At 35.6% G+C, this 13205-nt stretch overlaps 1 protein-coding gene and 1 long non-coding RNA gene across 6 annotated transcripts in view; one reads left to right on the top strand and one right to left on the bottom strand.

Moving 5' to 3' along the window:
• The window catches only part of arhgap46b (Rho GTPase activating protein 46b), a 158746-nt gene that overhangs the window by 142241 nt on the left and 3300 nt on the right, over window positions 1-13205 (top strand). For 4 of the 5 annotated variants that reach the window (XM_087306685.1, XM_087306684.2, XM_087306687.1 and 1 more), the window contains 4 exons: window positions 2593-2792; window positions 5164-5255; window positions 7177-7346; window positions 7851-8849. In XM_087306685.1, coding sequence (XP_087162811.1) covers window positions 2593-2792; window positions 5164-5255; window positions 7177-7346; window positions 7851-8045 — 657 coding nt within the window. In that variant the 3' untranslated portion in view covers window positions 8046-8849. Of the gene's footprint in view, window positions 1-2592; window positions 2793-5163; window positions 5256-7176; window positions 7347-7850; window positions 9554-11205; window positions 12040-13205 lie in introns of those variants that run through there. The other variant, XM_087306683.1, reaches the window with a different exon arrangement.
• LOC147831261 (uncharacterized) lies at window positions 2319-4976 on the bottom strand. Its single transcript, XR_015523349.1, has 4 exons — window positions 3794-4976; window positions 3617-3748; window positions 3320-3543; window positions 2319-3198 (listed from the first exon to the last, which is right to left on the bottom strand). It is a non-coding gene; the product is annotated as an uncharacterized LOC147831261 (long non-coding RNA).

Genomic DNA, 13205 nt, shown 5'->3' with positions numbered 1-13205 from the left:
TGTAATAGGCTGCACAAATGTCTTGATACCTCAGGCTGTTGATGCTGTCATCTACACTGCAGATCTGCCACATGCTGAATGTAACCCCAAACCATTTTTTTCCTTTACCAAACATGACTGATTTCTATGAGAATCTTGGGTCCCTGTGGGTTCCAATAGGTCTTTTGTAGTATTTGTGATGATTGAGATGCAGTTCAACAGATGATTCATCGGAAAATTCTACCTTCTGCCACTTTTCCAAATGATCTACCAGAAGTCAAGTTATTATTTGTAATAAAAACCAAATAGATACATTTAATCTTGATTAAACATCTCATGTATCATACTGTACATGATAATGTTATTATGATGGTTGATTTATCTTACCAGCCATGACATAAGAATAACTTCTAGATTTATCATATTAGCCAACCTTAATTAACATCAGTTACCTCTTAGGCTTAACCTGAATCCAGCGTTGTTTAATTTTAATAATTAGTTCTTGATTGCAGAATTAAACCTAAACATGCTCAGTGATGCCTAACGCTCTTTATCCAGACACACAGAAGCGGGCTGTGATGGTGAATGATAATTGAAAGCAGTTTTTTCAGAGAGGATTGTTTATTTATAGATGCCAGCTCTGCTGTTAGATGATACCCAGGAGTCTCCAAACGGTCAAAAGAAGCAGTATATGGTGCTGTCGCCCAGAATTGGCCACATCTGTGAGCAATCACTGCACTTGGCCTTTAGGAACGCACCATGAGAATTACTAATCCACTAACCCAAACTAAAAAGAAGAGGTTACAATAGCAAACCCTCACCCCTCACTCCATACACAAGCTTCAATGCTAACAGCACTGGCACTAGTAGAAGCTGTTTCCCTTGCCTATTTATCCTTTCACCAGTCCCACCCTGTAATCAGCCATCCCACCTCTGTCTCCAGTGTTTTTACTGGGTGGGCTATTTTTACATCCGCACAGCTACACATTATCCTGCTCAGCGCTGTTATTGTGTTACAGTTGAGCTGGTGTCTTTGTGTTTCATACTGCAATATTGAGTGCTCTCAACAAGTGTTTTACAATGTCCTAAACTAATGTTGACACTCTTAGTAGATATCCATGTTAATTTTGAAAGCATATTTTGATTTAGCTTCAGTCTTAGTCTTTTGACTAAAATTCCATTTTAGTTTTAGTCATATTTTAGTCTTCTGAATCATTTTAGTTTTAGTCAATTTCACAAGATTTTAATGGTCTAAATCTACTCAAGATTTAGTTGACTAAAATATATTTGCTTTAATTTAATTAAAACATTGTATATATTTATTTATACAAAATATTTTAACTTCAAATTAAATAAAACAGCCATATTAAAATATGGAATATAGCATTTCATGCCAAAAATTAGATATGCATTTTTTATCTACAGTGCATCCTGAGAGTATTCATAGCGGTTCACTTTTTCCACATTTTTTATGTTACAGCCTTATTGCAAAATGAATTAAATTCATTTATTTCCTCAAAATTCTTACTCACAATACCCCATAGTGACAATGTGGAAAAAAAGAGTTTTTGAAAATTGTTGCAAATTTATTAAAAATAAAAAACTTGAAAAATCACATGTACAGAAGTATTCACAGCTTTTGCTCAATACTTTGTTGATGCACCTTTAACTGCAATTACACCCCCAAGTGTTTTTGAATATGATGCAACAAGCTTGGCACAGCTGTCTTTGAGAATTTTTGCCCTTAGAATTTAAGACTGACTGATTTTATAACATTTAATCTAGCGGAGTCAATTCTCTAAAGGTCAGGGAGAGGCTATGCAAGTTACTACTTTTCAAATGTGCGTCACACACCATTAATTCTGATTGGATATTTACCAAAATGCATCCTTCAATCACATTCTCATCGTATTATTTTTATTAGTCAACGAAAATGTGAGTATAATTTTCTGTTAGTTGAGGTCATCATCACCTCATCATAGTTTTTGTCGGTAGAAACTTGTTCGTCACGAAAATTTTGCAGAAAATGAAACGAAATGAACACTGGTTGATATGAGAAAATAAAGCAGTGAAAAATCAGTTTATTGTTATTTTGATTTCTGTATTATAAGTGATAAAATAATACTTAAATAAAATGCTTAAAAATACTAATTAAAAATACTTAAATAAAATGTTATATTTTTAAAATACTAAATAATGCAACAGTTATAAAGAGATCAAACTAAATGGAAATTCTGTCATCATTTACTCATCATCCTCCAAACCAAGAAACCTTGTTCCAAACCCAGTTTCTTTCTTCTGTTGGACACAAAGGGGAAGACATACTGAAGAATGTTGGTGGGGAAAAAACAGCCATTGTCTCCATTCTCCATAGTATTTTTTGCTTCTACCATTGATGTCAATGGTTGCTTTCTTCCAACACTTCAGAATATCTTGTTTTGTGTTAAGCAGAAGAAAGAAATACATAAATACTTAGATACAATTGAGAGAAAGTAAGTAGTAATGATATTGTCATTTTTATTTTGTATAAGCTGAGACCATTTGCATTTGTTTTGGTCAAATTTGAATGACAATATATTAATGACTGAAGTCTGTCTCTTGTTCTGTCTGTAGGGTTTGAGGAAGCCCACACTGGAGGAGATTGATCACAGTCGAAATGCCATCGTGACGCCATCTCTGTTTGGTAGTGCTCTGGAGGAGATCATGGAGAGGCAGAGTGAGCTCTTCCCTGACAGGAAACTGCCTTGGGTGCAGGTGCAGCTCTCTCAGTGTGTCCTGGCTCTGGGTGGAGCTCAGACAGAGGGCATCTTCAGGTGAGACACACTGTCATGCTAAAGCTTGACTATACTCACCAGGCACTTACTTTGCTTGACACTGTTTGCCTCAAGGATTGCCCTAATTATTTGTGGCACTGATTTAAGAAGGTGCTGGAAAGATTTTAGATTATATTTTCATGATAGTATCATTCAATTTTCAGCTGCACATTTATACTAACTCAATGAGGGATCTAAACTAGCCCAGTGGTCGATTAAATCTAGCCCAAAAGCTGATCAAAACTAGTCTGAAATTTGTCTAGTGACCGATCACAACTAGCCCAATGTCCAATCAAAACTAGCTCAAAAGCTAATCAACACTAGCCAAAAACTACCCTAAAAACTAGCCCGGTGGCTAAAAACTAGTCTAATGGCTGATCAAAACTAGACCAATGTCTGATCAAAACTAGCCCCAAACTAGTCCAATGGCCAATCAAAACTAGCAAATTGGCTGATTAAACTAGATCCAAACTAGTCTAATGGCCTATAAAAACTATTTCAATAGTGGATCAAAAATAGCCTAAAACTAGTCCAATGGTCGATCAAGACTAGCCCAATGGCTGATCAAACTAAGCCACAAACTCGTCCAATGGCCAATCAAACCTAATTCAATGGCAGATCAAAATTAGCAAATTGGCTGATCAAATCTAGCCTAAAACTAGTCCAATGATTGTTCAAAACTAGCTGAATGATTTATTAAAACTAGCCCAGCGGCCGATCAAAACTAGCCCAAAAGCTGATTAAAACAAGTCTAAAACCAGTCCAGTGACCAATCAAAACTAGCCCAATGTCCGACCGAAACTAGCCCAGTGGCCAATAAAAACTAGCTCAAAAGCTGATCTAAACTAGCCTAAAACTAGTCCAACAACTGATCAAAACTAGCCCAATGACTGACTAAAACTAGCCCAGTGGCCGACCAAAACTAGTGTAATGGCTTATTCAAACTAGACCAAAGACTAATCAAAATTATACCAAAAGAAGATCAAAAGTAGTTTAAAGACTGATCAAAACTATCCTTAAAGCAGATCAAACTTAGTCCAATGACCGATCAAAACTAGCCCAATGGCCGATCAAAACTAGCTAAAAAAAACGATCAAAACTAGTCCAATCACCAATCAAATCTAGCTCAATAAGCAATCTAGACTAGCCCAGTGGCCAATCAAAATGAGCTTAAAAGGTTATCAAAGCTAGCCTAAAACTAGCCCAATGACTGATCAAAACTAGCCCCGTGGCTGATCAAAACTAGTTTAATGACTAATCAAAACTAGACCAATGTCTGATCAAAACTGTCCCAAAAGCAGATCAAAACTAGTCCAGTGACTGATCAAAGCTAGCCCAATATCTGATCAAAACTAGCCCAATGGCCGATCAAAACTAGCCGAAAAGCCGATTAAAACTAGTCCAATGACCAATCAAATCTAGCTGAATGGGTGATCAATCCTAAGCCAGTTGCTGATCAAAACTAGCTCAAAAGCTGATCAAAACTAGCCAAAAATCATTCCACTCACTAATCTAAACTAGTCTAATGGCTGTTCAAAAGTAGTCCAATGTCTGATCAAAACTAGCCCAATGGCCAATCAAAATAGCCGAGTGGTTAAAGGTAGCCCAATTCAACATGAAAACCAGAGACTTGGCAACCCTGCAAAGCTGCTCTATTGGTTTGAATGATAAATGATGACATGATGTGATGCAGCTATAACATTTCTTTCATAATTTGAACATCATAGCTCTGGGTCAACATTTACATGTTATTTTACTAGTTACCATTTATGCATGTTTGTATGTTTTAGATGTGAAATCATAATAGTAGGCAGAAATGTTATGTTGTTCACAAATACAGTTGGACAAATTTTAATATTAATGTGGTACAGAACACTTAGATGTAATGATATACTTCGCTGAGTCCTCATGGCTAACAACATTTTAAAGGAAAAAGTGTGTGCGTGAATTAAAGTAAGTAAAATCTAGGGGCATTACATGTAACCAGGCCATGTTTTCATTAAGCCCTGTGTGTTGGCTCCATCTAATGGTCAGTTGCTACAACACACTATTCTTAAGGATATTCCACCCAAAAAGTTTCAAAAAGTTTCCCGAAGAGTTTCTCACCATTTACTCCAGTAGTTGTAAACTTTGATGAATTTCTTCCTTCTGTTGAGCACAAATCAAGATATCGTGAAGAATGTTGAAAAAATCCATTGACATCCATAGCAGGAACAAAAAGTACTATACTGAGTACTATCGAGTACTAGTATCGAGGGCTGAGGACACTGTTTACAATAAAGCATTAGTGCTCTTGAAGTTGCCATCAAACCAGGTGAATAATATATGATAACTGAGCTGAATATCGTAAACTGTTGTATTCATCCTGTAGAGTACCAGGGGATATCGATGAAGTGAACGCTCTCAAGCTGCAGGTGGACCAGTGGAAAATTCCAGAAAACCTCTCTGATCCTAATGTCCCAGGTGAGAAAATAAAACATGATCAAAGTATTATATATCCAATCAGATTCTTGAAACAGCCCTGAATTTTATTCAGAAGTCGTTTTTGCTTAGCCCTGCTCTCGAAGGCCATGATGTCAAGCTTCAGCCAGCTCAAATAGAGTTGACCAGATTTAGGCAGATAGCAGGTTTTTAGTAGCTGATTCAGGTGTTTTACCCTTTGGGTTTCTTTGGTTCAAAATGATTAAACAGTTTATGTTAAATTTGACTTTTTTTGCTTCATTGAAAAGGAATAGTGATTTTTGCTGCATTAGTTATGTGAACTAGCAAAATAATCATAAGGCATGATTTGGTTGTTTAGTAGTCAAAAAAGGTCACACATGGCTCCTTTACAGTCAAAAATGATCAACAGGAATTAAAGTGGGAAAAGTGCTGAAAATATCAAACCTGCAAAACAGACACCAGTGTGTACACATTGAAATAAGATGGCATTTATTGATTAAACTGGATAAAACACAGATTAACTGCAAATGTTTGTTTACGTGTTCATTCTTATTCAACCATTTTTATTATTTAATAATATAATATTATTTCATGTTTTCATTTGTAAAGATTTTGAATATTTGAATTTTAATGCAAAAATACATTTTGTATTTGTTTTACCACTTTCAGATGGGACTATTCTCACAGCAAACAAATTTTAAAGGCTTCACTGTATTTAATGTAGAATTTTGAAACTGTTAATATTATTAAAAAAAGAATAGTGCTGGGCAAAGATTAATCGCAAGCAAAATAAAAGTTTGTCTTGACATTTGTGTGTATTGTGTATATATACACAGTCTGAATGCTTACAGAAATCAGAATTATTAAACCCCCTTTGGCATTTTTTTTTTATATATATATTTCCCAAATTATGTTTAACGGAGTGGGGACATTTTTACAGTATGTCTAATTATATATTTCTTCTAGAGAAAGTTTTTGTTTTATTTCGGCTAAAATAAAAGCTGTTTTTAATTTTGTTTAAAAACCATTTGAGACTTAAGGTCAAAATTATTGGCCCCTTTAAGCTTTATTTTTTAATTTTTTGGATAGTCTACAGAACAAACCATCATTATACGATGACGTGCCTAATTACCCTAATCAACCTTTTTAAGCCTTTAAATGTCACTTTACGCTGTATAGAAGGGTCTGGAAAAATATCTAGTCAAATATTATTTACAGTCATCACGGCAAAGATCAAATAAATCTGTTATTAGAAATAAGTTTAGAAATGTGTTGAAAATAATTCAGGGGGGGCTAATAATTCTGACTTCAACTATATATATATAAGTTGAAGTCAAAATTATTAGCCCCCCCTTTGATTTTTTTATTTCTTTTTTAAATATTTTCCAAATGATGTTTAACAGAGCAAGGAAATTTTCAGAGTATGTCTGATAATATTTTTTCTTCTGGAAAAAATCTTACTTGTTTTATTTTGGCTACAGTAAAAGCAGTTTTTAATTTTTAAAAAAAGCCATTTTAAGGACAAAATTATTAGCCCTTTTAAGCTATATTTTTCCTGATAGTCTACAGAAGAAGCCATCATTATACAATAACTTGCCTAATTAGCCGAACCTGCATAGTTATCCTAATTAACCTAGTTAAGCCTTTAAATGTCACTTTAGGCTGTATTGAAGTGTCTTGAAAAATATAAAGTAAAATATTATTTACTGTCATCATGGAAAAGATAAAAGAAATCAGTTATTAGAGATGACTTATTAAAACTATTATGTTTAGAAGTGTGTTGAAGAAATCCTCTCTCCGTTAAACAGAAATTGGGGGGAAAAAATAAACAAGGGTGCTAATAATTCAGGAGGGATAATAATTCTGAGTTCAACTGTATATATAAGTAATAATAATAAGATTGAAAATTCTGAAATGTGAACACTCTCTGTCTCTGTGTCAGCGTCTCTTTTAAAGTTGTGGTACAGAGAGCTGGAGGAGCCGGTGATCCCACAGAGCTTCTATAAGCAGTGCATCAGTCATTATGAAGATCCAGACGCAGCTGTCAATGTGGTTCAATCTCTGCCAGAGCTCAACAGACTGGTGCTCTGCTACTTAATCAACTTCTTACAGGTAAAACCCAGCAACATCAACAAAATAGATGAATGATTCATTTAATTCTCAAGTCGATTCAAATCACAAATTTTGTTTTCACAGTTTACTGCGTTTCTTTGTGAAATTGAAATGTAATTTAAATTGGGAAACAAACCCCAAATCAAATAAGTTACAGAACTACTTTCCATTTAAAGTAGAGGCAAGTATTGGATTTTAACCATAGTCCAAAGAAAGATGCCACATACATACAGCATAAGACGTTTTTTAATCTACATTATACTGTACAAATTTGGCGTAAAAGCAGAAGGGTCTTTCATTTGAAACGCAGATTCACTCTCTGCCATGATGATGATGTTTGTTTATAAAACTTCACTCAGAGACAAAATGAACAGAAAATACTTTTCCAAAAAGAGTCAATTCGCCTCAGAGATTCATCCGAATAAAATCCTACTCAGACCATTTATTTGTCACAAGACTGCGGTTCATTGTAACATCCCTTACACCCTGTCTTTATTACCCCAGGTCTTCGCTCAGCCGGTGAATGTGAGTAGGACTAAGATGGACGTGAACAATTTGGCAATGGTGATGGCTCCAAACTGCCTGCGCTGTCAGTCTGACGATCCCCGAATCATCTTTGAAAACACACGCAAAGAGATGTCCTTCCTCCGCATACTCATCGTCCACTTAGACACCAGCTTTATCAAGGGCTTAATCTGAGAGTTTGCTCGTTTGTGGAGAATCATCCAGGAGATGATGGGAATCGAGACGAACGATTCTCATTTTCAAGTTTAGCCAACGTTTTTGACTCACGTCGTGACTCACACAGACATTATTTGAGCTGAATCATTTGACTCATTTGATTGCTCAACAAAACAAATGCATGAGCTTTGTCTATTCGGGTTTGCCATTTCTTCTGGATCAAATCAGCAGGGAAATACCTTCTTCTGACAATCATAATTGTAATAACACTCCTGCAATAGGACTTGCAGAGTATTTCCTTAATTTAATATGGTATGAGTGTTCGGACTATTTAATAGCAGCTGTTTGTAAGCTCAAGTATGAGTGCAGAGAGAATTGCTGGCTCCAGTTTTGTGTACAAGGCTGAAGTGAATTAATATTGCAGAGCTCACATTATCAAGCATGAACGGTGAACGCTTGAGGTCTGGTGCCTTAAATGGAGAATGTTTGCCTGTGTAGACGATTCATAAGTGCCCATGTACATAAACACGTCCTCCGTGTCCCAGGCTCCAAACAAACCACAAGCAGTTTTCAATCTGTCCCAGGGTGGCTTTCCCAGTCGTTCTTTCGTGAGGTAGAAAATCATCTTTCCTAATGTGGGTTGGCTCTATCGCTGATGATTAAGCACTAAACTATTGCAAACAGAACCAGACTGGAAGATCTGCTACATGTTCCCTCCATCGTAAAATATCTGCTGCTCTGACAAATAATTCAACAACTACAGCGTAGCCAAGAATGTCATGTTCAGATATGCCTAGGTCTAATAAACCATTTCAGAAGCAATACAGACCTGAAATACTGTATATGCAGTATGCTACATACTATATGCAATCTTAAAAACATAAATATTTCGCCAACTATACCATGCGGTCTGGTCTTACATGCAGTACTTAAAGCTAATGTCAAGCCTTTAACACCTAATTACTAATAATAGTTTCAAAAGGTTTTCTGTAAACAATTCCTGTCTGCCATTGGTTAAACAATCAGATAGCCCTGCCCCAAAAATAAAATAACAGTCTAAACACTCAAACTAAATGTTTACATGTTAGGGCAATTGATCAAATAATCCAGTTTTTTGCTAGATTATGTTGATAATGTGATGTGGATGGTTAAAAAGGGGATGGGGTCACGGTATCACCCAAACTCTCACACACCCAGTAGCAAGCACACAATCATAACACCACAAGATAATTGAACAGGAATGAAAATAACGCTGCAAAGGATGAAAGTACACTATGTAGTCTAACAACATGCCAGTTGTTCAGCTGACAAGTTTTTTTTTTCTGAGAGGACTAAATAATCAGCAGATAAAAACTTTAAATAATTGTAAAAACATTTACAATCTAGGACATTAATTCCATGCCAAAATGACTGTAAGTCTGTCCCACACTGCTATATTTTAAATTCAGTATAGTGTTTACATCACAGGTGTCAAACTGAAGAGCCACAGTTCTGCACAGTTTAGCTTTAACCCTAAATTAACACACCTGGGGCCTGTTTCAGAAAGGAGGTTAACTGAAAACTCAGAGTATTTTAACCCTGAAATGAGAGAAACTCTGGGTTTTCCGTTTCAAAATGGCAGTTTTGTTAAACTCGAGAAAGCAGGGTAAGTCAAGCCTGTTTCTGAAAGAGAGGTAACTTTAACTCAGAGTCAGTTACTGTGGTAACTTACTCTGTGAATCTAACCTGGTCAGAAGCAGGTTTTATTCTCTAAACTCAGAGTTTCTGTCGGTCTCCTCCCCTTTTTTAAAGATGAAGCAGTATTTCTCGCCTTAGCCTTACGTTTCCACCCACCTATTTTAATGCTCATTTTGGAGATGTGCATAAAAACGATTGATGGAAACGTCATGATGCACATAACTTTTTAAAAATGCATAAAAAACGCGCATAACTGAGAAGGATAAACTTTTATTCGATAGAAAATGTGCGCATAAACTATGATGGGAACACTTTTACTGAACAAATTACAGTATGTACATTAAAAAAAGATCATGATCATATGATAATGAAAATGTGTGAACAAACCAGCAGGCTGAGCACACTGTAACATGTCTTAAATATTGTTTTAGTCATTCTAAAATGCCTTAACTGTTTCAGTATTAGTGTATATTATTAATTACCTCCGAACGTCTGGTGCGTGTCAAGAGTCTCCGCGTCTCATGGCTTCAGACGCCCCCACGTGTTCATTGTGTTAAAGCATGGTCTTCTGAAATCGAGGCGCAAGTACATTAATTAGGCTAAATAAACGACGCAGCTTCTTCTACCTCAGTAAATTCTGTTTTTACTGTTGATATTTGGTGCCAGTTTAATCAGGAAGTGACGATTTTTTTCTCTTTGACTTGTTGGATGGAATTTTATTCGCATCTTTTATGTAATATTGCAGTTTTGCACATAAATTTATGTAATATATTTGGATGGAAACATAGCTATTGCCTACATTTTAGTCACACACAGAAGAACTGTACGAGAATGGCTTATCCTTTTTAAATAAATAATTAAATCAAATTTACCTTCGACATGCACTGTAACTAGATTAATGGGATTATTATTCTTTCTAAAAATTATTTTTAGTACTGCTTACTCTCTAAATGTTATATTAACCTCTATCACTTGATCAATAAAAAAGGCAGACACACAAGTGCACTGCTAAATCATTTAAAACTAATAAATGTGTAAAAAAAGTTTAGAAAAAATATATATAAACGTCATAAATTACATTACTTATTTTATTATACTTAAATATTTAAATACTTGAAAAGTGAAATTAGGCATTAACTTGAGCAGCTGTTTTCCCACGCTAACAGTCTCTTCTTTACTGATGGTTGCTTCTTTTCAAATATATACGCTCATATTTGCTATAACTTTGCATGAGAACATCAAGTTCAGCTGGAGAAAGAAATGGTGATCTCTTTTATAAGATATTGCCATAGTCACTCGTAATGTCTGCGCTCTATTGATAATGCCTTTTTAAAGTCACGGTGTGTGCGCTTAACTCTGAGTTGGTCTACTCGAAGTTGATTGACCCAACTCAGATCAGCTGTTCTGAAACCGAAAACTCTGAGTTTTTAATCTCTCGGTAAATCAACTCAGAGTTCAAGTTTAAACTCTGAGTTGTTTGAACCTCCTTACTGAAACAGGCCCCTGATCAATCTAATTGAGTCCTTCAGGCTTGTTTGAAACCTACAGTTAAGTATGTTGGAGTTAAGACCCGTGCACACAGAGATGTTTTTTGCTTGCGTTGTCCGTCAATGTTTAATGCCTCATGACTAAATAAAGTGCGCCAATGAGATTTTGCACACCAACGTGCAAAACAACAGACGTAAAAGCATCATTAAAAAAAAAAAAAACTGCCTTTTGTTTTGACGCACCGCACCAAAACCTTCTCCACCAATCAGGTTGGTGCATTTGTTCACGTGCACGGAGCTGCTGAAGTTACAGTAAACAGCAATTGGAGGTGCTAAAGTGCAAAACTGTCAATGTGAGCACACATTGAAGAAGATACCCAGAGACGATGTGAACATGGAGCTGCTTATTTCTCTGGTGAACAATAATCATTTCTTCATCGCTAGAGCTAGAGCTGCTACTTAAACCATAACAACAAGCGTGTCTACTTTGTCTTCTTGTGTGTTATAAGCGGATGTCAAAAGCTAAAGTTGTGTAGCGCCATCTAACATCAAGGACGGATTTTGCATACTCTTCTGCTCTACGCCAGTGAAAATCGCTTTGGTTTGAATCCGGAAAAACATCTTGAAAAACGCTGATAATAACCTCAAACAAAAAGCGTCCCGGTGTGTAAGCTTTTAGGTTGGAACTAAACTGTGCAGGGCTGATAATACGCTCCCAGGAACTGAGTTTGACACCCCTGGTCTACATAGACTAAAGCTCTTTTATAAGGAAGCATTCACACAGAATGCGCTTTCCCATTGCAATGCTCTACTTTCCCATTGTTTTTCTATGCAAACACACATTTGACCTGGGGCCTGTTTCAGTAAGGAGGTTCAAACAACTCAGAGTTTAAACTTGAACTCTGAGTTGATTTACCGAGAGATTGAGTTTTCGGTTTCAGAACAGCTGATCTGAGTTGGGTCAATCAACTTCGAGTAGACCAACTCAGAGTTAAGCGCGCACACCGTGACTTTAAAAAGGCATTATCAATGGAGCGCAGACATTAAGAGTGACTATGGCAATATCTTATAAAAGAGATCACCATTTCTTTCTCCGGCTGAACTTGATGTTCTCATGCAAAGTTATAGCAAATATGAGCGTATATATTTGAAAAGAAGCAACCATCAGTGAAGAAGAGACAGTTAGCGTGGGAAAACAGCTACTCAAGTTAATGCCTAATTTCACTTTTTAAGAATTTAAATATTTAAGTATAATAAAATAAGTAATGTAATTTGTGACGTTTATATATTTTTTTCGAAACTTTCTTTTATACATTTATTAGTTTTAAATGATTTAACAGTGCACTTGTGTGTCTGCCTTTTTTATTGATCAAGTGATAAAGGTTAATATAACATTTAGAAGGTAAGCAGTACTAAAAATAATTTTTAGAAAGAATAATAATCCCATTAATCTAGTTACAGTGCATGTCGAAGGTGAATTTAATTTAATTATTTATTTAAAAAAGATAAGCCATTCTCGTAGTTTTTCTGTGTGTGACTAAAATGTAGGCAATAGCTATGTTTCCATCCAAATATATTACATAAATTTATGTGCAAAACTGGATATTGCATAAAAGATGCGAATAAAATTCCATCCAACGAGTGAAAGAGAAAAAAATTGTCACTTCCTGATAAAACTGGCACCAAATATCAACAGTAAAAACAGAATTTACTGTGGTAGAAGAAGCTGCGTCAATTAATTCTTTATTTAGCCTAATTAATGTACTTGCCCCTTGATGTCAGAAGACAATGCTGAAACACAATGAACACGTGGGGGCGTCTGAAGCCATGAGACGCGGAGACTCTTGACACGCACCAGACGTTCTGAGGTAATTAATAATATACACTAATACTGAAACAGTTAAGGCATTTTAGAATGACTAAAACAATATTTAAGACATGTTACAGTGTGCCCAGCCTGCTGGTTTGTCCATTTACACACATTTTCATTATCATATGATCATAATCTTTTTTT

The sequence above is a fragment of the Danio rerio genome, chromosome 23, assembly GCF_052040795.2.
Source record: "Danio rerio strain M-AB ecotype USA chromosome 23, GRCz13ab, whole genome shotgun sequence".
NCBI classification, from domain to species: domain Eukaryota; kingdom Metazoa; phylum Chordata; class Actinopteri; order Cypriniformes; family Danionidae; genus Danio; species Danio rerio.
The sequence above is the reverse complement of the archived record's forward strand: the minus strand, read 5'-3'. Positions and strand labels throughout refer to the sequence as shown.